General features: G+C 38.8%; 1 protein-coding gene across 1 annotated transcript in view; it reads right to left on the reverse strand.

Moving 5' to 3' along the window:
- Nucleotides 1-12,469: 12,469 nt before the first annotated feature.
- LOC126241430 (scoloptoxin SSD14-like) overlaps nucleotides 12,470-27,437 on the reverse strand; it is a 127,320-nt gene continuing 112,352 nt past the window's right edge. Inside the window, exon 10 of the mRNA XM_049948005.1 lies at nucleotides 12,470-12,802. Within this exon, the coding sequence (XP_049803962.1) occupies nucleotides 12,629-12,802 (174 nt within the window). The 3' untranslated portion in view covers nucleotides 12,470-12,628. The remainder of the gene's footprint in view (nucleotides 12,803-27,437) is intronic.

Consider the following 27,437-nt stretch of genomic DNA (forward strand, 5'->3'; position numbering starts at 1 on the left):
ATGGCAGACTAGAACACTCAAGTACAAAGAAGATTGTCTACACACACACTTTGTTAAATCAATAAGCAGTATATATATATATATATATATATATATATATATATATATATATATATATATATATATATATTTTTTTTTTTTTTTTTTTTTTTTTTTTTTTTTGGAGAGAGAAAGCATTTGCATATCTTGGCTCACTGACAGTTGTTCAGCAACCGTACATTTTGATCTGGCTTGGCAAACATTGGTCTTGACATGATGACTATGACATTGACTAACTATTATTGACTGTTATACATTGCTGCCACTACTACTTGATACACATGATGAACATAAAATTTTGACAGAATTGCATTTACACAGTTAACACTATTCAACTACACAGTAGCACTAAATGTGGATGAAAGATGAGAGTGTGTTTTGTGTGTTTTCCTTTTATAATCGCAGAGAAGTGATCCCAACCTATCTCCTAAATATTATTTTACTTGTTGTTGTGGCTTGCACTGACACCCATAAATATTATAGGTTTACTGGTATTTGTGTATTGTAATAGTTAATAGGACAATTATCTGATATCATTTGTGTGTTTGTTATGATTTGTATGTTTAGTGTAAAAGCATTGTATGTGTATTCAAACTATTGTTCATGCCTGAACTGTCTGATTAGTGATGGTGCTGCACTTTTCAACATGGTGGATGCCACCTGGACATGTTTAATTTCTGCTGATGAACTGTGTGATTAGTGATAGGGAATATTATGAACTGTTATTTGCACTTTTTCTACATGATTGGTGCCACTAGGACATGTTTAATTTCTGCTGATGAACAGTGTGATTAGTGATAGTGAATTTTATGGACTGCGGTCAGCACCTGGTCAACATTACTGGATGCCACTGATGGACTGCTTCTACCGAAATGGTGTTACTTGTTGATGTCTGCACCTGCTCAACATTGCTGGGTGCCACTGATGGACTGCTTCTACTGAAAAGATGTCATCTGTTGATGTCTGCACCTGCTCAACATTGCTGGGTGCCACTGATGGACTGCTTCTACCGAAATGATGTCACTTGTTGGTGTCGGCACCTGCTCAACATTGCTGGGTGCCACTGATAGACTGCTTCTACTGAAAAGATGTCACCTGTTGCTGTGTGCACCTGCTCAACATTGCTGGTGCCACTAATGGAACTGCTTATACTGAAATAGTGTTACTTGTTGGTGTCTGCACCTATTCAACATTACTGGGTGCCACTGATGGACTGTTTCTACTGAAAAAATGTCACTTGTTGGTTTTTGCACCTGTTGACCATTGCTGGGTGCTACTGCTGGAACTGTCAACTGCTTATTCTTGAGCTATGGAAAGCGTTTATGTGAATATTTGTATAAACTGATTTTTTGTGTATTACTGTTGGTGAAACGTTATGAGACTCTTACCTGCACATATTCGTCATTGCTGACGCTATTAATTGAACTGTTTAACCACATAATACTTGTGTAAACTGTTATTTAAAGTCACATGTATGAAAGAATTTGTATTGCTTATTGTATTTTATATATTAGGTTATTGAAAGGTCAGTACAAAGCCAAAATTTTATCTAGTTATATGATATTTACGCATTAATATTATCTTTTATTTTTGTCTGTATTTTTTTGACGAATTTGGTGGTATTTTCACCACCAATGCTGGCAAAAATACCATCAAATTCTAGCCGTGGAGGAAGGGCATATGAAAGGTGGCTACACTGAGCCACAGCGCCAGAGATCGCGCTAGAGAGCATTGTTCCGCCGCCTCCACTGGCAGTGATTATTGAGATGTCGTAGTGGGCAGTGCTTGGGGAGAGCTCGTGATAGTCAGTGCTGAGATGTCGTAGTGAGTAGTGTTTGTTGAGATGAGCTAGTAGGCAGTGCTTGCTGAGATGTGATACTGAAAAGTTCTTGTTGAGATGTGATAGTAGCGAGTCGGTGTGGAGAGATTGTAATGTCTAGAGTGCCTTTCATCAATATAAATTAAGGTAACAAACTACTTTTCTTTTCTTTCTCATTATTTCAATGTCCTGAATAATGCGTCATTACAGGTTCAGTCAACAAAGCATCTGGCTTGTGTTCTTGTATTAGAGTGTAATTCTGGTTTTCTTGAGTAATTATGGTATTTCTATTTTCTTTAATTAATTCAGTATAAATGATATTTAAAATTTTTTGTGTTATTGAAGAAGAACCGTGCCAGATGCGTACGTTGAGTCATACTTCCACACACAGAACAGTTATACTTGTGCTTTGGTTTCGTAGGTTTTATAGTTGCTGGGGACTTAATTAACTAATTGTGTAAATGAAAATTTCCATTTCATTCTTGTTGTTGTTATATGCAGTCAGATTGCGTAATAATACTAGTCAGGGCCAACCGTTTACGAGACTTCGTAATCGGACAGACAGCTACTAAAGCAGAAATTAAAATTATTTGCATTTATTTTAATTAAGCCCCCATGCAAGCTTCTTCGAAAAGAACTGAAGTGGCATGACCACGTTGTTGCGGCTAATTTATAGGACCGTGCCTACCATGGATTCACTGGCATCCATGGTGATGAAGAGTTCAGCATCCAAGATTGGATGAGCTAGGGTGACAGCTCATGTGAGAGAGTCTTTCAGGACCTGAAAGGCTGTGCACATTGGTTCCATCCAAGAAACGGGGAGTGTCCCTGAAGCCTGCAAGGGTGTTAGTGAGGGTGGCCTGGGTGTCGGCTGCTGCAGGTAGATGATGATGGTAGTAGTTTATCATTCCCAGGAACCAACGCAGCTCTTTGTATGCGTTGGGGAGCAACATGGATAAGATTGATTGCACCATCAATTCAAGGGGGCGTATACCCCAAGAACTGAACAGATTGTTGACGTATTTGCAGTTTGTTGGTGTTAATCTAGGCTCCGTTACATGAGAGTGTGTCCTTTACTATCATCATGCGACATTTCTGCTCTTGCACGGATTTGCTGAAGATCAGGATATCGTTGAGATATACGAAGTCGAACTGGAGCAAGAGAGGGTCAATAAAGCATTGCCACATCTGTGTGGTGTTTTTTTTTTATCCGAATGGGGTGAAATGGTACTCATACAACCTGACAGTGGTGATAATCACTGTTTTCATAATGTCCTTTGATGCGACTTGGATTTGATGATAAGCGCGTTTGCAATCCAGTATGCTGAAAATTGTAGCACCCACAAGGAGGTGAGTGAAGTCAGCAATGTTCAGTATAGGATAACTGTCCATCACAGTTCTAGCATTCAAGCATCTGCAGTCGCCACACATATGAAAGGAGCCGTCCTGTTGAGGGATGAGGTGTATGGTAGGGCAGTAAAATTCCTGCCTCAAGAAGTTTCTGTATTTGCTGGCGAGCCAAGCGTAACTTGAGTGGGTTAAGACTTGTGGCAAATAGGTGGACCCTTGGATGTGACGATATGATGAACAATTCCATTCGTGATGGTGGAAACTGAATGTTTGATGACTGCTTGCAGGCAGGGCATGGTGGTGGTTGATTTTTTTTTAGGGGCTCGTGGCTTGGAAGCAGCATAGTTGTCTGCTCGAGAGGGGAATGGCAACAAAAAAGTCATGTGTTTGTTATCTTTTGCCAGTGTGGATGGCATTTTGTGAGTGCTGAGTATGTGGTGGGCGCAAGCAGAGCTCTAGAGTGAGCCTTGCAAGGGGAGGGAGGGGGGGGGGGGGAATGTTTATCAACACATTGGACGTGCTCGCTCTTGGCAGCAGTGGGCATGGTGGAGCCTGGACAGCTGGATTGTCTTGAGGCGTGCAAGTGTCAGTTGGTGAAACAGGTGAGAGAGACATTGACACACTTGGTCGGGGCAGGGGTGACACTGTGTCGTTGAGATGGGATTCACATGAGATAGGTGTGGTGTTGCTAACCTGTGAGCTGTTGTTGACAAAGCTGTCATGTGCAGCGGATGAAGGCTCAGGTGTCGGCACTGCCTATGTGAATTGATGCAGGTGGTGATTGTGGCAAGCTCATCCTCAGAGCATGCAATGCGATATTTCAAAATGTCGTTTTCAGAGCAGAGGGCGCATGTCTTGACACTTTCTGCCAGGACGCAATTCATGGTTGCACAAGTCCTGCTTGGAAGAGCTGCACACTAATGCACTAAACACTTAACAGCATTTACACTTGGAGAAAGTGGTGGAGCACAGTCACATGGGATGTGAGAGTTAGAGGTGTCATGAAACAGAGAACCTAAAATGACATTTGGAGACAGGTGGTGGTGTAATAAGAAGTTGATTCCCAGGATCGGTTCTGCGATGTCTGCCACATGGAAGATCCAGAGGAGGGAGAGGCTGTTAGAGAGGTGGAGTGGAAGCTCAGCGGAGCTGCAGGTCTCAAGTGTAGCTGAGTTCATGGCTCTCAGGAGAGACCATGTGCATGTGAGGTGGCATGAGACCACCGATTTAGGTACAGTGGAGATGTCAGTACTGATGTCCATGAGGAAGTTGTGGCTTGAAGAATAGTTTTTGACATAAAGGCAGCCGTTTGATGGGATGGAGGCATGGACAGAATGTGGTGTGGGTTGGTTAATGGTGACCAAGTTACATTAAATGTAGATTAACACACGATATGTCAGGTGACAGATCAAATGTGAGTATTCTGACTCAGCTCCAAACACATAAGAAGAGGGTCAAAAACACTTCACAGTCACTCTCCCAGCCTCTACCCACTGTACCTAACACCAGCCCACTACAACCAGTCCACCTGCCAAAAAGTCTCTGTCACCATCATGTAGGAGCAGAGGTGCGTGTATAAGCATGCACTCTTATCCATCATGTAGGAGCAGAGGTGCGTGTATAAGCATGCACTCTTATGTGTGTGTGTGTGTGTGTGTGTGTGTGTGTGTGTGTGTGTGTGTGTGTGTGTGTGTGTTTTATTCTAGCTCATTAGAGGACAACTCCAAAAGCTGGTAAGTTCTCTTTCTTTTGAGTGGGTCTATTGACAACTCAATGCTTCTTCCATTTGGTGAGTATTCTCCTTTAGTCCAAAAGTATTTAATTTCTTATTCATGATATATCTTTTTGAACTTCATTTTTCATAGTATAATTGATCAATTCCTCATGACAATAGTACATTCAATTAATGTGGAAACATTTTATTTAAGGAAATATTCATAATTTATAATGCCTGTAAACTATGTGCATATCAAAACTCTATCCACGAAGAGTTCTCATTCTTAAGCTTGATATAGCTTATTTAAAAGCCACAATATTCTCCTTTTTCAAGCATACTTTTTTAAACTTAATATTGCAAAGGTTATTCCTATACAAAATCTTCATGTTTCAATCTTAAATTGTGTAACATTATTATGAAAAGAATAATTGCTACTCTCCATATAGCAGAGATGCTAAGTCACATATAAACACAACAAGAAGAATGAAAGTGAGCTATCAGCCAATAAGGCCTTTGTCAGAAGTGGATAACAGACACACACACACACACACACTCATGCAAGCACAACGCACACAAACATGCTGCAGTCTCTGGAAGCTGCACAGTGGGAGAGAGAACCAGGTGGGGGGTAAGGAGGAGGCTAGGATGCAGAGGAGGAGAGATAGCAGGTTAGGGTGGGGGCCAGTAAAGTGCTGCTAGTGGGAGTGTGCAGAGATGAGTTGGAGAGAGGGTAGGACAACTAGGTGCAGTCAGGAGGTTAGACAGTGGGCAGGGGAGAGAGGGGGGGGGGGGGGGAGGTAGGAAAAGAAGGGAAGTAAAAAGACTGGACACCTTGGTGGAATAGAGGGCTGAGTAGTGCTGGAATGGGAACAAGGAAGGTGCCAGTTGGGTAAGGACAATGACCAACGAAGATTGAGGCCAGGAGGATTACAGGAACGTAGGATACGTTGCAGGAAGAGTTCCTACCTGCACTGTTCAGAAAAGCTGGTGTTGGTGGGAAGGATCCATATGGCACAGGCTGTGAAGTAGTCACTGAAATGAAGAACGTCACATTGGGTGGTGTGCTCAGCAACAAGGTGGTCCATTTGTTTCTTGGCCACAGTTTGTCGACGGTGGTGGGAGAATGAATAGGATAGGTCTTGTATGTAGGTCTATTACAGGGATATGAGCCATGAGGCAAGGGGCTGGGAGCTGGGGTTGTGTAGGTATGAACGACAATATTGTGTAGGTTTGGTGGGCAGCAGACTCCCTCTCCTTCCTTGCCCCAGCCTCCTCCTTACCCTCACCCAGCTGTCTCTCCCATCATGCACTGCTGTTCATAATGTGGCCTCAGCTGCCAGAGACTACAGTCGTGTGTGTGTGTGTGTGTGTGTGTGTGTGTGTGTGTGTGTGTGCGCGTATGTGTGTATTTTCAACAATGCCTTATTGGCCAAAAGCTCACTCTCTGACAGTCTTTTTGTTGTGCCTATCTGCAACTCAGCATCTCCACTACATGGTGCATAGCAATTATCCTTTTCGTAATATTGTTACATTCCATCCTGGATTTTCCATTGTTTTAAATGTGTAAGTCTTTCCAAAATCTGATGTAATAATTTTGTAGCTCTTCCCAAAAATTTTTACTTCAAAATAAAATGTTAGTTTCTCAACAGTATTATGAAAAGGACATATTTCTACTCACTGAATAGAGGAGATTGTGAGTTGCAGATAGGCACAAAGAAAACTCTATTATACATTTTAGCTTTTGCCAAAAAGGCCTTCCGCTGGAGTGGGACAGCCTTTTCTTTGTTCGTGATTCAGCATGCCCTGTGTAAGATGAGTAGCAGTCTATCCTTTTCATAATATCATTGTTATTCCATCCTGGACTTTCCACTGTTAGTTTATTAATTATTCCAATAAGAAAATACCACTTTTTCAAAAATTCTTGGAAAACTTTTGAAATCCTGGTACACATTAAAACTTCCCTCTATGGAAACAGTATTTATTATTTTGTCATTTTCTAATTATAAAGCTGCGACAGCACAATTAATCAAATAGTATAGAGAGTTTCTGATGGGCTAAAAATGGGCAATGTCTTTTGGACTGTTGTCTTTGTTATTTTCCCATTTGTCTTACTTTCTTGTGGTTGCCATTTTATACAGTCTCGTGTTGCACCCTTTTGCAAGTGTGCAGTAATAAATTGCAATATTTCATCTTTAGCAGCTATGTTCTGTTTTTACTGTGGATAGTATTCCAATAGCTGTCAATAATGAGAAGCACATCAACCATGAATCTGCAATGCTGCTTACAGTAGATGCTGTTTCATCAGATCAGTTATTGAATGAGCCAGTTCTGGTTCTCAAATGTTTCCAACCAACTGACATTCACCAGAACTCATGGCTTTTGGGCAATCCTTGAACATTTTATCAGCTGGCTGCACCACATATTAAGCACAATGTACCAAAGTCATTCATAGTTCCCCCATATATGTTGCATTAGCCAGACCTATGATTCAAAACGCTAGAACTTTCATTTACTGCCTATGACATATGTGATGATAATTTACAGTTTATATTTACTATTCTTGCTCTGGCCACTCATACTTTGCTATTATTGTCAGACATTATTCATACCACCCCTACCATATGCAAATATCAACACCTCGAGGAACATGTATGTGGAAAACAAGAAAAAAACGCATACAACAAGTCTTAGATAGTGAAGTAATTTGTGACAAATCCCCATCAGAGTTTTGGCGTCACCTCTGAATATCAGTTATATACACAGAAATTTCAGAAGCAACCACACAACAAATGCAGTTCAACCAGATACCATTTGCTGTTAAATGTGTTGTGTCTTAGAACAACAGGGAAGACTTATCTTCACGGTTGCCTGTGGCTGACCAAATGCATAATATTTTGCAAAATGACAATTCAAATATGGCCCTTCAGACTTGTAATAGCATCACATCTGTAATGTCATTCAAAGCTACTATATGGCAGCAGCTTCCACTAGGAGAACAACAGGACTTCATCACTTTCCACCGGCACATAATGGAAATTCACACAGAAATGCTGACTCACAACTGCTAATGGAACAGCAGTGAATAGGACTCATGTGGAAATGTCAAGTGGTCACAAACTTGCTGGTACTACTTACACTTCAGGCTATAGGCACAGAAGTGCACTTTCTCTTGTGGTTAACTTAAATGACAACAGTGAGTGGGTGTAGGTGTGACCAGTAACTCTGAGATGATGCATGTACCTATCAACATTCACCAGAAAAGTGTATGAATCTGTCAAAAGCTGTCAATGCATTTGCCATTAATCACGACCTAAAAATGACTTGTCGCCAAGCCACTAGGTCTGTGCTCACACCCAGTGTTGACAATGGAATTATTCATGAAACACAGGAGTGACACAACATTCTTGCAATTTTTTTGTGGACCACATCATTTATACATTGTAAACACTTCTGTTTTGTGCACGTAACTTGTTGACTTCAGATCTGATGTCAGAGTACTTACTATGAATCAGGAAAAAGAAACATTAGCTGACTCTTGGCTTACAGGTGCTAATAACTCCAAAACTATTATGCTTGCTAAATGGATCATGGCTGTAAACCAAGGAAAAAATTTGAAATTTGTGATAAGATCTTATGGGACCCAACTGCTGAAGTCATCAGTCCCTAAGCTTACATACTACTTAATCTAACTTAAACTAACTTACACTAAGGACAACACACACACCCACACCCGAGGGAGGACTCGAACCTCTGACGGGGAGAGCCACGCGAACTGTGACAGGCAGACTGCCGCTGGGTTTACATTTACGTTCTGTGCAGCATTCTTCCAGCGTGCACGTTGTTTGGCTATATAGGCCATACCACACTGGACGGTATTTAGTTAGTTCCCAGCTTCCACAAAAACAAATTGCCCTTCACTGATCCCAGAAGGTCTGAAATCTTAGATGGTGGGCGGAAAATCACTTTCACCTGAAAATTACTATGAATTCTTGCTGGTTTGAAGGTAAATTTCCAACAAAGCGAAGAAAAGCTAGGGACTTTGCTGGCACATTCTCCTCTTTATCCACTTCCTGGTTCTTGGTTTTTGCAGAAAATGCCATGTTAATTTGTCAGGTAGAGTATCCCTTGTCTCTGAACACTGTCTTTAAATGTGCAAGCTCTTCAGGCAAACTATCTGCATCTGGCACTGTATGGGCTCTGTGTACGAGTTTTAAGCACACTCATGTTTTGGAATGGGTGGTGGCAACATGAAAAGTGTAAGGACAAATCTGTGTGAGTGGGCTTATGATAAACAAAATGTACCTGATTCCATAGTAAACTGAATATTCTCATGAAAAAAAATTAAATTTCACAATATAATACCAGACTATTTTTCTCAAATTAATTCTGGCTCTATATAGATCAACTATAAGCTACCGTTCACAGCGGCGTGGTTCCTTCCGTCCCTTTATGACGAACCTGCACCTACCTGTGAACATTGTCTCAGCAGATCATCAGTAGGGAAGCTGAGCGAAACCTACTGTACTTCGATGTGAACCACGCTGCAATTAAAGTCACTAATCTATGTTTTGGGAGAAAGTTTTCACACGAAATGAAAGGTTGGAAATTTTGTCCTTAATTAATATATTCTGAAACTTAGGCGAACAAGTAGCACTGCCAAGCCCATGCTAGTCTTAACACAGTCACTCACAATCACTTTCACTCATGTTAGCAAGTTTATGGTGTTGTATTTCCCAAAAATGTAATAGCTACAAAAATATGGATTGTTTTTGACAGAGAATGCTCGACAAATATTAAGTCTGTCGGTACCTAATGCAGCCACAGTTTTTAGTCACCAACCTGCTCATTACACCACGCGGAATTTATGTCTGTTCTCGTCACAAAATTCACTTCAAAATTTCGAAATTTCTACACGCCCATTGGAATAATTATGCCGTCACTCTATAACACTTTTGATGTATGAAATACTGCTAGATCTGGCAACTTATCATTTCGATCGGAACTATTACTACGCACATCCGAACTGTTTAATGGCTAGGCTCCGACTTCTCTCTAGAATACTCTAAGTCTTCTCTACCAGCAAAAAAAGGCGCGCGAAGAATATTGCTTCACCATTGGTCAGTTAACTCAACAGCCAACAGCAAAACAACATTCTCCCGCGTCAGTCCGCACTTTTCATCAATAACCAATCGCAAAATAGTAAACCTAACAACTGCACTTTTTACCGACGTAATTATCTAATAGTTGAAGTTTTGTTTATGCATAAAGTTATTTACTATTGTTATTTATACCTGAATTAACTTTCCCTTTACCATAAACTTGCTTTTGATTGTGTCAACATCACCATATTACTTGACAAGCTGTGGAACCTGGGTATCAGAGGAATGGCTATGAGCTAACAAAATCGTATATGAGCAATATAAAACAATTTGTCTTGCTTAAAACAAACAGTGGGTCTTACAAATGTAAAATTACTGATATCAAATATGGTGTGCCTCAAGGTTCTGTCTTGGGACCCCTTCTTTTCTTAATTTATATTAATGATATACAGTATTGTTCTCCTAACTGTACAAAAATATTGTATGCAGATGACACATCAATAGTGTGTAAACACAAAGACTATGAGAGTCTGGAGGTACAGTGCAACAGTGTAACTAATGAAATAGTCAAGTATTTTAATGAAAGCCATCTAAATATAAGTGCTTCAAAGACTGCAATAATGGAATTTAAGACAAGGAAACAAATAGAATCTGACATGAAATTATCCGTAGGAAATGACATTGTAAAAAAGGAAAAATGGACAAAGTTCTTGGGAATTACAATCCAGGACAGCCTCAAATGGGACATGCATATTGATACCTTAGCATGTAAGCTGTCGAAGAATGTGTTTGCTATAAATATGATTAGCAAATATTGTAACGACATGTGTGTACTAAAAACTGCTTATCATACCCTATTCTCATCAAACTTAAACCATGCTGTAGAAATATGGGATGCAACAACTCAAGCCAACCTAAGTACATTATTAATACTACAGAAAAAAGTTATCAGAATTATTTGTGGTGCCAAACCTCGAGAATAATGTCGGAATCTGTTCCCAAAATTAGGTGTGCTTACCATTACAGGTGTATACATATTGAAAGCTATATTGCTTGTGAAAACAATAAATCCAAATTTCAACTGTGACCTGCACCAGTATGATACAAGGCAAAAGTTTAGATACCATGTAAATAGCCACAGAACAGCTTTATATGAAAAAAATGCACTTCATGCTGGGCTGAAGCTAGCCAATGCCCTACCAAAAAGTCTCACAACCCTTCCTACTAACAAATTAAAAGATCAGCTAAAAAGAATTCTAATTGAAAACCCTTTTTATTCCCTAGACGAGTATTATATCTGTATGAAAAGTGCTTCATAAGTATGTCAGGCTCATAGTTTTAAGTAACCTACAACTAATATAATGTTGATAAAAACAATATTTGTAATATCGTGATTGTATACTACCAAATGTAAAATCCATCAAAATGTAAAATTTATTAATACAAACAAATCTTTAGTTTGTAATTTATAAACTGACATATTCAGAAGAATAATCTGTATGATGTCCTGAAACTGTATTATTTCTAGGGATTGTATTTCATTATTCGATGTTGAATAAATATTATTATTATTATTATTATTATTATTATTATTATTACTTTACAAATCTATTCTAAAAAATCCCCTTTGTTCACATCCATGCTTCTTCGAAATGTTCCCACACTAAATCCCACTACATAACTCGTTAAACAATTATCTTCATATTAACCTTAAGCCACACTCATGCATCATTCATACTGCTAAAACACATTTATAACATTTTAAATACACAAAAAGACATAATAACACTTTATCAAAATACTAGAACAGTTTATGAAAAACTTTCTATTACTTTAGTGCACTCTAGTGGGCACAATTGAAACTAAATCACAGTCCCCTATACAATACTGTCCTCTATCGGCTGATACATAAACTATGTGCGTGCCCAGTCTCACATCAGCATCTGTCACTATCCAGCTCTGAGACACATCTCCCACTTAACCGCCTCCAATGCAGGATCGGTATATGGCACTACGCCTCATGTTGTCTGCACAGATTATGGATGTACAACTATATCAACTTATTGGCAGCCAAAAAATTGAGCCAGAACTAAAGTGGCTTCCAGTGGATGGATCCCAAACCTTGTTTTGGTGAGATATTTCTAAAAACTGGCCTTGCCCTTTTATATCTCCATCTCTTGGGACACTAGTTTTTGATTCTGTTCATGGACTCATGCATTCTATGTTCATCACATAATTTTCCATCAGTCATGGATTAGTTTTCAATGTATAGTTATTCTGTTAATCATTGCCATTTGTGAACTTTCTCAAACTTTTTCTAGTTGATGTAACTACTGATCTGTCTTATGATATTAATGCACATATATTCTAAAAAGCAGACCACTGAAACTGTGCTTAGTACTAACAAATGTGAAGAGAATGAAAATCAAATTCTGTAATGTTGGGTATATTATTTAATAACTGTTTACTGCATCCAATATTACAGGAGGAAGATTAAAGAAGAATATCCAGGAACCCTAAGAGGTACAAAAACAAGATGGTAAATTTAGATATGACCTAACATATTTTAACATCCTAATCTTTCCACAGTGTTGGTTTAGAGTCTTAAAAACCTGCAACCACTCCATTAACCCTGAAGTCTGAATTTGCATAAATTTTCCCTCCAGACACGGCAATTCCAGTCACTCTTGAAGACACTCCAATTCCATTCACTGATGTCCCACCAAGAGGAAATTCTTGCACACTGTGGCCAATTTTGCTGAGGCCTTCGATGACATTCTGTAAATTAATTGAACAATTCAGCAAACAAATGTCTGAGCTAAATCCTATTAACATTTTAAATATAGATATTAAATTAATAACCAGTTGTAACTGACAAAGTAAAATGGCATGTGTGGATTCCCCTTTATATGCAAACACTGTGAGATGACTTTTGTAGTGTTAGATACACTCCTTCTTGTACACATCATCACTATTGTTTGTTAAGACATCTCTACCCACATAAACATATGTTTATAAAATTATGGGGTAGAATTACTGACTAATACTTTCCTTCAAGAGACAAAACATTTAATACTCCCAATTGACACATATAAAGGTCCATGAGACTCTCCTAGCTTTCCAAAATCTAAGACACTGCTGCATGCATTTATTTGGGTCTATCAGCATTGTTACATGTTTAGTATACTGGAGGTAAGTACTGTTGAGAAAACTGGAAGCAGAACATGGTTGTAAGCAGGAAATATTAGTTTTAAATGATTTATTCGCTGAAGCAAAAAACAATATGTGACATACAGGGTGATTATAATGAAAGTTAAACTTTCAAACCACTTTAGAAATAACACCACTGGTCAGAATGACATCAAATTGCAATGCAACATCATTGGAAATGGGGGGAAATGTATGGCAGAAGAAAAATAATTAGCTACAAAATGTAGCAATGTATACCTCTGTAAGCATCATAATTTAATAGTGGTTGACTACAAATGACAAATGAATCATACAACACTGCCTAAGATGTATGTTTGACATTAAACAAACTGTACTACTCAGTGTGCATGGGTGTGCAGGTGTAATACAGTTAGTTATGTAAGCCCATCCACCATGGCAAGGTCATATCACATCGTATGGGAAACATCAGTTTTTCATTGTCCTGAGACCAAAAACTGCATAAAAAGCATCAATCACACTGGTTTTTAATTGTCCTGAGGCCAGAAACCACATAAAAATCATCAATCAAAATCAAATTGGATTATTACTTTCCATGTGATTGGCACAAAACTAGTTCAATATGCTGTCCACCGTTTTCTGCAACAAGTTGAAATCGAGAAACAGCATGTTCCACAACTGATCAAAGTGTTTCTGGGGTCACATTCAGAATGTGTTGTGCAATGCGCACCTTCAATACGGCTAAGTTTGAAATCAGAACAATGAACACCACATCTTTCAGATAGCCATACAGCCAGAAGTCACGCGGATTAAGATCAGGTGATCAGGACAGCCAGGCTGTAGGGAAATGGCGGCTGGTAATTCTAGTATTTCCGAAATGGCGCTTCAGCAGCTGCTTAACTGGATTTGCAATATTCAGAGGTGTGCTATCTTGCATAAAAATGATGCCATCCACACATACATGCTGTTGTAGAGCTGGAATGAAGTGGTTGCACAAAAGACACTCATAGTGCTTACCAGTGATGGATGGTACAGGTAACAGAACCAGAAGCACCTGTCTCTTCAAAAAAATATGAACCTATGATAAATGATGCCATAAATCTACACCACACAGTGACCTTTTCAGGATGAAGTGGTACTGGTTGATTAGCATGTGGATTTTCTGTTGCCCATATTTGAAGAATGGATACCAAAGAAGAATGTTTCATAGGATGTTACGCACCGTGCTCATGGCTCTCAAATCAGACCAGCTCTGTGCTGGTGTGCATTCTCTGCTTGGACAATTAATAGTTGTGTTAATTTTCTGTAACCTTGTCATTATTCCATGCAGTTATCAGCCAACATAATTTTTTTGTATGTAGTGGTTGTCAATAAATAGTGTAGGTACACCAGTTTTGGTGACAAGGTAGTTGGTTCTGCATGTGTCTTTCATGAGTAAGGTGAATCTGGCATTGGTGCGGTTGCTACAATAACAGAAGCAACAACAGCACCAGTTAGACTTGTTTCATCAGTTATTTAAAAATTCGTTGGGTGCAACAGCAGCCCTCCACTGCTGCCTATGCACCCATCTGAACCCCCCCCCTCCCTCCCCCTGTTTTTCCACCATTCCAAGAAGCAAAGGAAGACTGGGATACATATGTGTGGTGTCTATAGTAGCAGTTCAGGTAGAGGATCCATTATTGCAATAAGCTTGGTTCTTTTTTTTTCCGTCGATCATGCCTGAAATGTTTCATTTGCTTCAAAAACTTGCCACATTAAAAGACCCATCAGTGTTGTCATTTTCTGAAATGTGCCACTTGCTTTCTTGCTTATTACTTTTAAGCAAACCCAAGTGGTGGTTTCCCATATGGAGATCCACCAATGACAAAAGAATCCAAGCCAGTCCAATCAAGGGTGGGTAGCTGACCTCTGTTGGTTCAGCAGGAAGTGTAAATTTGTGTGTCGCTCACTGCCAACATTCTATGCCGATTCTCTGATTTGCGACATTGTTGTTCGTTCTGCCATAGAACAGAGGTCCATTGGGACATGTTGCATTTAGAAGATCCAATGATTGATGAGATTTGGGGTAGAGCTAAGGCTTTCAAAGTGTCACAGGCTGCTTCTGAACAGTTTGAGGATGTCATTGATGTTGCATCAGAGTGATCATTGGCCAAACATCAGTGGCATTCCCTGATGTCCTCATTTTGAGCCTGTAATTCGTTTGGGTCACAATCTGACATTCCTGTTTTCCACCATTGTTTCCCATTGTGTCCTGATTATTACTGTGTACCCTCCCAGTGCTACTGCCCACATAGGTGTACCATGTGTGCCACCTGCAGTAAACAAAGCTAGATGGCCGTCATCTGCCATAAGTATCCGTGCAGTCAGCACTTGGATGTGGATGTAGAATCCACAGAAGTGCATAATCTTATGCCAGTCCATGGCTGCAAGCTTGATGTTCAACAAGATTTACATTATACAGTTAATTCAGCAACAACCATTTCTTTTCCAGGTGACACCATGTACTTTATGTCCCTTGTGAACCATATCTTCAACTAGTTGACCTGAGCTCTCCTCCACAAATTGTCATTTTGTCAGTTATGGAAACCAACCCATTCCTCTTCAAAGAGAATTCATGACTGACATCAAGTATCAACTTGTCACGCGGGCACTCTGGCAGTAGACAGTATGACACTGGAGAACATTTTTACTCTGATCCATTCATGGGTTTTGGGTTTCAGATGCAAGACATGGTCCATCTTGTTTCTGATTCTATTCCATTCCGGGAACTAGATGACTTCTCCTCTCCTCGATCCCTTGTTTTTGCCATGTTTGGGGACAGAAAAGGATTTTGAGGTACACATCACCATCAAACCAATGCATGTACCTAAGTTTTGTCATGCTCAGCCTCTCTCCTTTGGCCTGAGATTAGCAGTCGTGGTGAAACTTGATAGGTTGCAGGGCCAAGGGGTCATTGAACCACTTCTCCCTAGCTAAGAGGCTATGCCATTAGTTGTTATTCGCAAATATTCAGGGATCCTTCATCTGTGTGGATATTTCAAATCCACCATTAACATTCAGTCAATAGTGGATTCTTATCTGATTTCATGGACTGGAAAAATCTTCAGAAAACTGGTGGGTGGTGAATATTTGTTCAAAAATTGATTTGGCAGAGGTATATCTACAGCTTCATCTGGATTCTGCTTCCCAACAGATTATGGTTATCAACATCCCGTTCAAGTTATACCATTACACATGCTCGCCTTTTGGCATTGTGAGCCCATCTGCTATTTTTCAGGAATTCTTAGAACAGTTGATACGCAACATCCCCTGTTGTGCACACTACTTAGATGATTGAGTTTTCTCATGTTGAGAAATGAGAAGGCGTGAACTGTTTTACTTGGTAAAAAACTTTCTATAGATTAGATCACATAAATATCACACATTTTCAACAAATGGCTTCAATAGACTTTGCTATCATCTTCTGGTCTTTAAAATTTTTGCTAAAAAACGTAGTCATTGTGAGTTGGAACTTCATGCCAAGCTGTCATATTAGTGGATAAAATGTAGCACATTGTATAAAGGTTTCTCAGATATAAAACATTTATAGTTATTTCTGACAAACCTTTGTACACAGTAAGCTACTATCACAAACAACACAATGTCCAATGTATATGGCAATTCAGATAGTATAGAAGATAAAACCATTCAAATATATAAATATTATTCATAAATATAAGTGAAAAGAATTACACATGTGTTGAAATTGTACGCATTAATTTTTTTTCTTTCAGAATGATAAAATAATTACCTTACTTTTATAGTCATTGCTGCTAATTATTTAAAAGTTAACTAGGCTATCAAACTTAACATGAATAAAAATCAGAAAAAGATCATACATAGAAATTAGATTTAACTTAATATGGTAGTTACTTTTTTATTTTATTTTACTTATTTATTTTTAATAAACTGAAGATTATAATTTTTTGTTACAGACAATGCTTATTCACTTGTCTCACATCTAAACCCAAGTGAACCTTCTTGTTCTTTTTAAAGACAGTCATCAAATGGCTGTTAAACTGACTCCTGGCTCATTTGATTACTCTGGATGAAAACAACCTTTAAAGAACCTTCTCTGTGGGTTGTTTACTAGCTTGAGGCATGTTATATGGAAGACGGTTGTGTGGTTTTATTATGATCCGATAAGGCAATCATTTTATGATCCTTGATTTTTTACCAAATACCTCTGTATGATTTCCAATCAACTTGAACAATTCTTCTTCTTTTCTGGGTACAAACATCGAAATTCCATTAATTGTCAAACATATTTCATCTGGATTAAGTTCATGTTGTTGTTCTGACTCATCTAAATTTTTAGCTGGTTTGACTTCATAAGCCTCTGACACATTGTTTTCATATCCTTTCATTTCAACTACTTGGTAGATTCATGAAAATTTCCTATCAACTGCCATGTTTTTGACAAACTGAATTTTCTTGACTCCACCATCTCCTCTTATTCTTATCTCATTCTTTCCATAATCTGTTTCTGCTTGCTGCTCAGTGAGTCAATCCGATCCAATAATAAATTCCTCTTGTAACCCAGGTACCACCATGGCATCCAGCCGATACATTTCTCCATCTATTTTGACAGCTAATTGGTTTCTCAGCTTCTCCCACAGGTGATTTAATCTTAAAATCCATCACAGGCAAACTTAGTATTTGTGCACTCTCCATTAATAATGCTTGTAAACGCTGTTGGCGATTGCAGACAGCTCACTTCCAGAGTCAATCAGTGTTCTCGTTTTCCTTCCATAGATTTCTGTTTTTATAACTGGTATGATTACTGCCTTATCATCACCAACTACCTCTTCTACTAGCAAATCTTCTTGGTCAACTCTGAATTGGTCTTAGGTTGTTACAAAAACTTTGCTAGTCTCATTCATGTTGTAATGTTGTGGCCCACTTCATCCATTTCAGGTCAGGCCACACCTGAAACTATGGCCTGTTTCCATCTGATTACCTGCAAAATTTTCTACTCTTCACACTCACTCTCAAGTACCGCATTCATTCCCATATGTGTTATGCTCATCTTCCTCCCACGTCTCCACAAAAAAAGCCTTTGTATCCATAGCTGCCTCATCCTCTGGCATGCACTGTCCAAACTTCATTTTTGTTTCATGCCATCCTTCTGGCTGTCACCTGGCAGTGTCAAAGTCACCTCTAAACACTGCCCCTAGTCTTTCTTCTCTCTCTAGCTCAGCAAATATCATACTTGCTTGTATGACGGACTCAATAAGGGTTCCTACTAAGTGGCTGTGTGTATTTCTTGGTAATCTTTGCACCACCCACCTTACAACTGCTCTTTCATCATAGGGAGTACTTAAGTACTGGTTCCTTTCAAGTTCCTTTTCTAAAAATTCAGCATATGTCCCAACCGATCTCCTGTTATACGGGCAGTTCCAAATCGATATTAGTATATCACTCTATTTGTTTTGCAGCCAATATTTGTCCAGAAAGATTTTTTCAAATTCTTGGTATGACATTCATTCCTTTCCTAGTCATATATCCCCGCAACAGGTTTTATCTTCAATCTGATACACCACATACACAATTTTTATTTTACATCCCAACTTACAGGTAACAGGTTATGAAGATTACTAATGAAAGCAATGGGGTGCAGTTTTGCTCTTGGATGAATTTGCTGAATTTACAACTATTAATGAACTCAAACTGTGGGTCATTTTTACTAATCATAGTTGTTTGTCCAGTAAAAGCTCCCAATTTCTGCTTCAGTTTACTTTTCACTACCAGATCGACCTGTTACTCTACAGTTTATGTACCCCAAGTAGGGTTTGGCTTACTGTTTCTAACTTTTTCTCGACTTCATGAACCATTTTGGCTGTCTGCTCTTGAGTTGTGTGGTACCATTTGTGAGAACTGAAACCGCTACCACACTATCCTCTAAAACAGTTTGCTTTTCATGAATTTTCCCAGTTTTGCCCTTGTGTAAGTTCCCCTACTGTCTTAATTCCTTACTCACCACTGATTGTTCCTGTTTTACATTTTATATTTGTTCATTAATGTCCTTTATCCATTTTTTTACTGAGTTGTTGATTGTTTGTTAATGCCATTTCCAATTTTTCCTCTAGTTTCTTAAAACCTTCATTCAATGCCAGTGATGACTGCAGTTCATTAAAATTTTCGTTCATGAAATCCATGATTTGTTTGCTAAAAACTTCCTGATCTACTTTTCTTATTGGTGTTTCTATCACTGTACTACAGCCTTTTCCCTTTTTAAACTATCATTTCCTTCTCTACTATGTTTTCCGTTCATGGTGTGTTCTGAATTTTTGCGCATTTTATCTGCCAAGCTCCCATGTTTACCATGCTCTCCATTTCCACTCTGTGTCCTACCATTATTTTTGTAGAATTTCCTAATGGATTTTCCATTATTCCCACAGACATGTTATCCTTCTGAATTTGACTTCCAGTAAATGATTGATCTGAAATACTTACCTCTTCCTAAAATCCTCTCTCCTCATTTACATTTTCCTTTTAGCTTTATCTACAGAAGTGTACAGTTCCATTTTACCCAGTAAATGTTTCAGAAATGTTGAACATTGAAAGACACACTTTCTGATAATATTGAAAATGCTATGTTTGTCACATGCACTTTTATTAGCCTGTGCCTTTCTACTTCAGTCTTACTGCCAAGTGCATTTATTTTCACACATATGGGCCAAAAACTCAGATACAGTGTAAAAGCAATGATCAAGCAGGAAGGTTTTCGAAGTCTTATTAAACAAAGGCAGAGACTTACTGTTCCATATTTCTGATGGCAGACTGTTGTACAGTTGGATGCCTTGGTTAAATGGTGAGTTTTTGAAGGTGGAGGTATGCATATTTTGAACATGGAGCTTCACTTTTAGTCTTGTACCATGATCATGAACATCCACATTTTTGTTGAATTTAGTAATACTACTTTTTACAAACTTACATGTTTGTAATATGTAGAGACTGCCAAGAGGAAGAATGAGTGAACTTTGAAAGAGAGGTCTGCAGCTGTCAGTTGGCTTTGCCCTGTTCATTATTCTCACAGCTCTCTTCTGGGTAAGGAGAATGTCTTTGCTATGCATGGAGTCTCCGCACAGTGTGATACCACACTGCTTTACAATATGAAATTGCACATAGTAAACAGTGTAGACAGTCTCTGTGCTAATGCAGTATGTGAGGATATGTAAGGTGTAGCACACTTCGTTCAGCTTACTATTCATTTTGCTGATGTGAGTTTCCCACTTTAGGGAAACACAGGCCGAAAAATCTTGTTTCTGATGTGGAGGATATTACAGACCCATGCAGTTCCATGTCAAGCATAAATTTTGTGGTTCTCAGGTGGGAGTTTAGGAAGGTGATTTTTCTTTGTATTGACTATCAGATTACTTCCATCAAACCAGTCACCCACCTCATCTGCACTTTTAGTTATGGCCTCTTCCAGGTCATAGTTGTTTCTATTGGTAAGGAGGATATTGGTGTCATCTGCAAAGAACCTTGGGGCACACCTTGTGCTATACCACCACAGTCAGAGCAGCAAATTTCAGTATGTCTATGATAATTGCATGTTACTGCTACTTTTTGTTTCCTGTTTGAGATATATTATCTGAACCAGTGTAGAGGGATGCCTCTGATCCCACATGACTGCCATTTGTCAAGTAGAATACTTTGGTCTATGACATCAAATGCCTTTGACAAATCTAGGAAGATCTGAACTGCTTTTTGGGAGATTATCTAGGGTGGAGTATATGTAATCATATATACCTGTTGTTGTGGATTTATTTTTCCCGAAGCCATGCTAGGTAGTTGAGAAGATTTGTTTCTTTAACCTTTGACAGATTAGTCTTTCCACAAGTTTACCAAGCACAGGTAACAATGATATAGGTCTGCAGTTTCCGACATTATTTTTCGCACCTTTCTTAAATACTGAGATAAATTTTGCCACTTTCATGCAATCAGGGAATGCACCTGTCATCAGCAATGAGTTGTACACATTGGACAGAGGATAGCTATTTTATTTATGCAGTTCTTTAAGATGAAATCTGGAATTTCATCAATTCCAGATGATAGTTTTTAAAAGGCTTTTGGGCTTAATATAATTTCGTCAGCAGTGGTTTCCCAGAAGACTATACAGTCTACAGAAGTTTTTATTTTGTTTTGTCTATTGGGTGTGATTATGGAACTGTTCATACATTGTAGTAGTTGCTTTACAGTACTTCCATGGTAATTGTTGAAAATATTGGCAACTTCATGTGGATTAGTAACTTTGGAATTGTTGTGGCTCAGTGTTGTATTTTCATGTTCACGGGGCAGTTGATTTTTTTCATTTCTTATGGTAGAAATCATGCCAGTTGTTGTCCATGGCTTCTTTTTGGGTTCTTGATTTGATATGTTTCAGTTTCAGAGAAATGCAATACTGAAGTGGTACAGGAATGTATTTAAGGATTCCAGTTTTTTGTATGTACTTGTGCTTTGTATACCTCATTCCATTTTTCTGCTACTAGGGAATTGTTGAATGTTTTCATATTTTCATTGCTATGAGGATAATCCCAAAAGTAAGATCTCCTATTTTTTATAAGTACATAGACTTGTTTATTTCTACAACATCGGTTTACAGCTTGAACATACATGCTGTGGCAGTTTTTGTATGCCCATGTCATACCAGCTCTCCGCCATGCTGTTCAGAAAGTTATGAACCTCTTCTTTCACCTTGTAATTGGAGCTGAATCGCTTTAAGGCCAAATGTTCTTTTAACTTAGGGAACAGGTGATAGTCACTGGGTGCCAAGTCAGGACTGCAGGGTGGGCGGGTGATTATGTTCCACTGAAACTGTTACAGGAGACCAACGGTTTGCTGAGTGATGTGTGGGCAAGTGTTGTCATGGAGAATGTGTATGCCCTTGCTTGTCATTCCTCTTCTCTGGTTCTGAATTGCCCATTTGAGTTTTTTCAGAGTCTCACAGTACCTGTCAGCATTGATTGTGGTCCCAGTGGGCATAAAGTTGACCAACAATACCCCTTCTGATCCCAAAAAACAATTGTCATGACTTTACTGGTAGACTGTGTTTGTTTGAATTTCCGCGGCTTTGGCAAAGAAGGATGCCACCACTGGCGCGACTGTTGCTTGGTCTCAGGTGTAAAGTGGTATGCCCAGGTTATGTCACTCATGACAACTGAGTTCAGAAAGTTGTCCTGTTCAGCTGCAAGGTGGTGCAGAAATGCACGGGAAGCATCAACTCGTTGCTGCATGTGATCCTCAGTCAGCATGCATGGCATCCATCTTGCGCACACCTTCCAGTAGTTCAGTTTCTCTGTTAATATTCTGTGAGTAGTTCTTCAGGAAACCTCAGGAACCAATGTGCAGAGACCATCCAGGGTGATCCGCCGATCTTCACGCATGCTTTGGTCAACCTTCAACACTATCTCCTGAGAAATTGACGGTCTCCCACTCCTTTGTTCATCGTGAATTTTTCTCCAACCAGCTGCTAACTCTCTACACCACTTATGAACATTTTTGACATCCATGCACGGCTCACCATACACTTCCATCAATTGGCAATGGATTTCAATCAGTGCAGTGCCCTTTGCATTCAAAAACTGAATAACTGCGCGAAATTTGCACTTGGCAGTAACATCCAATGGGAGCTCCATTTTCAACGGCTGCCAAGCCAAGACTGAGCACCTCAGCGCCGTGTGCACATGTTTACACACAGCGTGTGAAGCACTCTTCATAACTGTGTGACCAACTGCCACACAAACAGAGTTCTGTACTTATAAAAAAATAGCATATCTTATTTTTGGGTTTACCCTCGCATACCTTCTTATTTTGGTTATGTATTTTTTGTTGCAGTTTGTAGGGAGGGCATTTGTAAGGTGTAGGACTTGGGCACTGCGATCACTATAGCCTGTAACCACAGGTTCTATAGCCTGGTAGTGATGGTTTATAAATATCTGGTCTAGAGATGTTTTGATGCTATTTTGCATCTTGTGGGGAAAGTTACTGTTGTTTTTGAGTTGAGTGAGTTTATGAGGTTCAATAGCGATTCTCTCACATGCCCTGGAGACAGAAAACCAACATTAAAATGGCCACAGAAAATCAGTTCTCTTATGTTTTGGTGGAGTTTGTTTAGCAGCATTTCAAGATTTTTGAGGAAGACATATATACTGCCTGTTGGGGAGCGGTAAAAGCATCCAATGATTATATTTGTTTCTATGACTTCAATAGCAGCTAGTTCAAAATCCTTGTCTTTACTTAAATAATGAAACTGGATGAAACTTTTATATTTTATGCAATTTTTTATAAATATGACTTTTACTGCAATAACAAAATGCTAATTTGTAGCCAGGTGTGTTTAGTGAGCAAACCTGATCTGGCTTTAGCCAGTGTTCTTTAATTCATATGACATTTATGTATTTTAAAGCTGTTGTAAATAAGTTCAGTGTCTGCAAATTTGTCTGTTATTTATTGTACATTGTGGTGGCACACAAAAAAGTTATTTCTCTTGCACTTCTGGTGGATATGGCATACTGTATTATTGCCTATGGTTACTCTGGTATTGGTTTTCTTGGATAGGAGGCATGGCCACCAAAAAATTTTAAGATGAAATGTGTTACACTCATTTGCATTTTCAGTATGTTTTACACTGTATTTGTATTTGGGTGCAATTTTTTCCTTACCAATGTTTGGTTCTCTATACCTGTATGGTATAATAGGGCCACTTAGTGCTTTTTCTTTCTTTACAATCTTTAATATGAAATCTGAGATTAATCTTCTCCCAAGACTGTTTAAGTGAGACCCATTTCATGTATAAAAGTCTTTGTTGAAATTCACTTGCTTTAATTATTGTAATATTTGTGGATTTTGAACACTGTTTGTAGATCTACAAATTTATGCTTGTTACTTCTGTGTTTACACATGACCAGTTTGGGAGGTCATGTTTGAAAACCACATCTCCTAAAAAACCTTTCTTCGATACAGTGCATGGTAAATTTGTTTTTAAAGGTTTTATTAGATGTTGGCTATTATTGCAAGCAACATCATCTGTTCATGTTGCAATTATCACAATGCATGTTTTGAGAGTGTTTTGGTTAATTTTTTTTAGTACTAAACTTGCATTGGCTTGGGGTAAACATAGCATAAAGATTCAATCTGTGTGTCTTCATTTAAAAATCTAGATAAACTGTGGCTTTGGCTGTCACCCTGAAATTTTGTGTTTACTTCTGCTTTGTTTTGGGAAACACTGATAAGTAACTTTGAGTTTATGATCAGTGCTGACTTCATTTTTGGATGAACATTAGGTCTGGATGACAACAGACATGATTGCACTTTACCATTTGAGCTGCTGGTGAGACACATATTTTTTCTTGCAGTTCTTGTTTGAAGCACTAGAATCGTGGTCCTGGTTCACAGTAATAAGCTTGTTATTATTGGCATTCCTAGCCATATGCGGATCACACGAACACAATATATGGTCTACATGCTGATCACTTTCAGTTTTACGCAGCTTTTTCTCTGCTTCCCAGATTTCTTCATGTGGTCTTCATATTCTGAACGTGTTGCAGCCAAATCTTCTTTCAGTATATTAATTTCCTTTTCCTGTGACACCAAAAGAACCTCGAGATTGCTTCCAACTAAGTACTCGGCAGATAGTTGTTCCATCACTATTTTGTGACACTTCAGGAGTTCTTCAGGCTTAGAATGTATGGCAGGTAGTTCTTCTTTCACTGTATTTTAGTCTTCCTGTCATGTTAGAGAGTCCTTCAATTTGTTTTCTGCTACATGCTCATCACACATTCAGGATTGCCACTGATCTCCATCATTTATGACTTTTGGATTTATTTTCACACACTTATCATGATACCAACATCTGCATTCCATACAGAGGATACCTTTTACTACCTTTCTGCATGTATTACACACAGAACAACCACTTAATAAAGGAACTGAGAGATGATCTTTTTCACATCCTTTAGTCAGTGCTATCTTAACAAAGATTCAAAGGAGATACTGACTTCATAGAATTGAAAGGTTTATTGTCTCTAGTACGAAACATGTACACATTCCCAATGTTTCTATGCACACACAATAAGGTTCGCTATTACTTTTCTGAGGTAAACATTCCCTCTACCAACCTTTGCTAATAATTCACTTCTAATATTGATGGATTCACAGTCTCATCTATGAACACTGCAACATTTAATGGATTTATCAAACTTCTCACAGTATGTGATCATGTATCTCATCCAACCATGTCTCCCTGCTACTCATTACCTTCTGTGCCACCCTTAATGGTTGGCACCAAACTGAGCTTCTCGATCACTGGATGTTCCCCTGGAGGCAGTGCCAATGTGCAAGGCCACTATGTGTAGGACACAGAAATGAATACTCAATGAATAACTATATCTGTAGCCTTACAGGGCAGTGGAGCGTATAGAGGTTCAGGCCACTCTCTTGCCCTTGGGTGGGAAACTGCCCATTAAGGTGGAAGAATCAGTAATGATCAATGGCAAGAGAATTCAGAAAGCAATGGAAACCATGGCATTAAAGACACATGTTTATCCCCAGGAGATGTCCCTCGTAGTTTAAAAAGTCTCATGATGATCTCTCCATCAGCAAAAGATTCCTGACTAGCCCCACTTTCAGATCTCTGGGAGACGACTGCCAAGGGCAAGGTGACCATGAGAAAAAGATTGAATAACCAATAAAAAGATAACATCCTGTGAGTTGGGGCATGGAATATTAGAAGTTTGAACTTGATAGGGAAGCTAGAAAATCTGGGAAGGAAATGCTAAGGCTCAGACTAGATACAATGAGAATCAGTGAAGTGAGATGAAAGAAGACAAGGATTTCTAGTCACACGAGTATAGATTAATATCAACAGCAGCAGAAAATGGTATAATGGAAGTAGGATTTTGTTATGAATAGAAATGTAGGATAGAGTAAGTTACTGTGAACATTTTAATGATAGGGTTGTTCTCATCAGATTGATAGCAAACCACCACCAAAAATGATAGTTCAGGTGTATATGCCAATGTCCCAAGATGAAAATGAAGAGATAGCCAAAATATATGAGGATATTGAATGAGTAATTCAGTACGTAAAGGGTAACTAGAATGCAGTTGTAAGGGGAGGAGTAGAAGAAAGGATTACGCAAGAATATGGGCTTGTCACTTGGAGTGAGAGAAGAGAAAGACTAATTGAGTTCTGCAATAAATTTCAGCTAGTAGTAATGACTACTCTGTTCAAGGATCACAAGAGGAGCTGGTATACTTGGAAAATGCCTGGAGGTATGGGAAGATTTCCATTAGATTACCTCATGATCAGGCAGAGCTTCTGAACTCAGAAACTGGATGGCAAGGCATTCCCAGAAGCAGATACAGGCTCAGATCACAATTTAGTAATAATGAAGAGTAGGTTGAATTTTAAGAGACTAGTTAGAAAGAATCAGTGTGAAAAGAAGTGGGATGCAGAAGTACTAAGGAATGAAGAGATATGCTTGAAGTTCCCTGAGGCTATAGACACTGTGATAAGGAATAGTTCAGTATTCAGTTCACGTGAAGGGGAATGGTCGTCTCTAAAAAGGGCAATCACAGAAGTTAGAAAGAAAAACATAGGTACAAAGATGATAAGTGCAAAGAAACCATGGGTAACAGAAGATCTACTCCAGTTGATTGATGAAAAAAGGAAGTACAAAAATGTTCAGGGAAATTCAGGAATACAGAAATACAATCACTTAGGAATGAATGAATATGAAGTGCAGGGAAGCTAAGATGAAACAGCTGCATGAAAAATGTGAAGGAATCAAAAAGATATATAGTCAGAAGGACTGACTCAGCGTATGGAAAAGTCAAAACAACCTTTGATGAAGTTAAGAGCAAGGGTGGTAACATTAGGACAGCAATGGGAATTCCACTGCCAAATGCAGAGGAGAGAGTAGATGGGTGAAAGAGTACATTGATGGCCTCTGTGAGGGGGAATACTTGTTTGATGACTTGATAGAAGAAGAAACAGGAGTTCATACAGAAGAGAGAGGGGCTTCACTATTGGAATCAGAATTTAAGAGAGCTTTGGAAGACTTAAGACTACTTCCACTGTTGCTTCAAAAGCTTTCCTTAGGTCCCTACAACATGACCCTAACCTGTCCTCTGCAGAGCTCCAGGCTCTACATTCGCTCCCAGCAGACAAAGGATCTACCACTGTGGTTCTTGACTGACAG

Source organism: Schistocerca nitens, chromosome 1 (genome assembly GCF_023898315.1).
Source record: "Schistocerca nitens isolate TAMUIC-IGC-003100 chromosome 1, iqSchNite1.1, whole genome shotgun sequence".
NCBI classification, from domain to species: Eukaryota; Metazoa; Arthropoda; class Insecta; order Orthoptera; family Acrididae; genus Schistocerca; species Schistocerca nitens.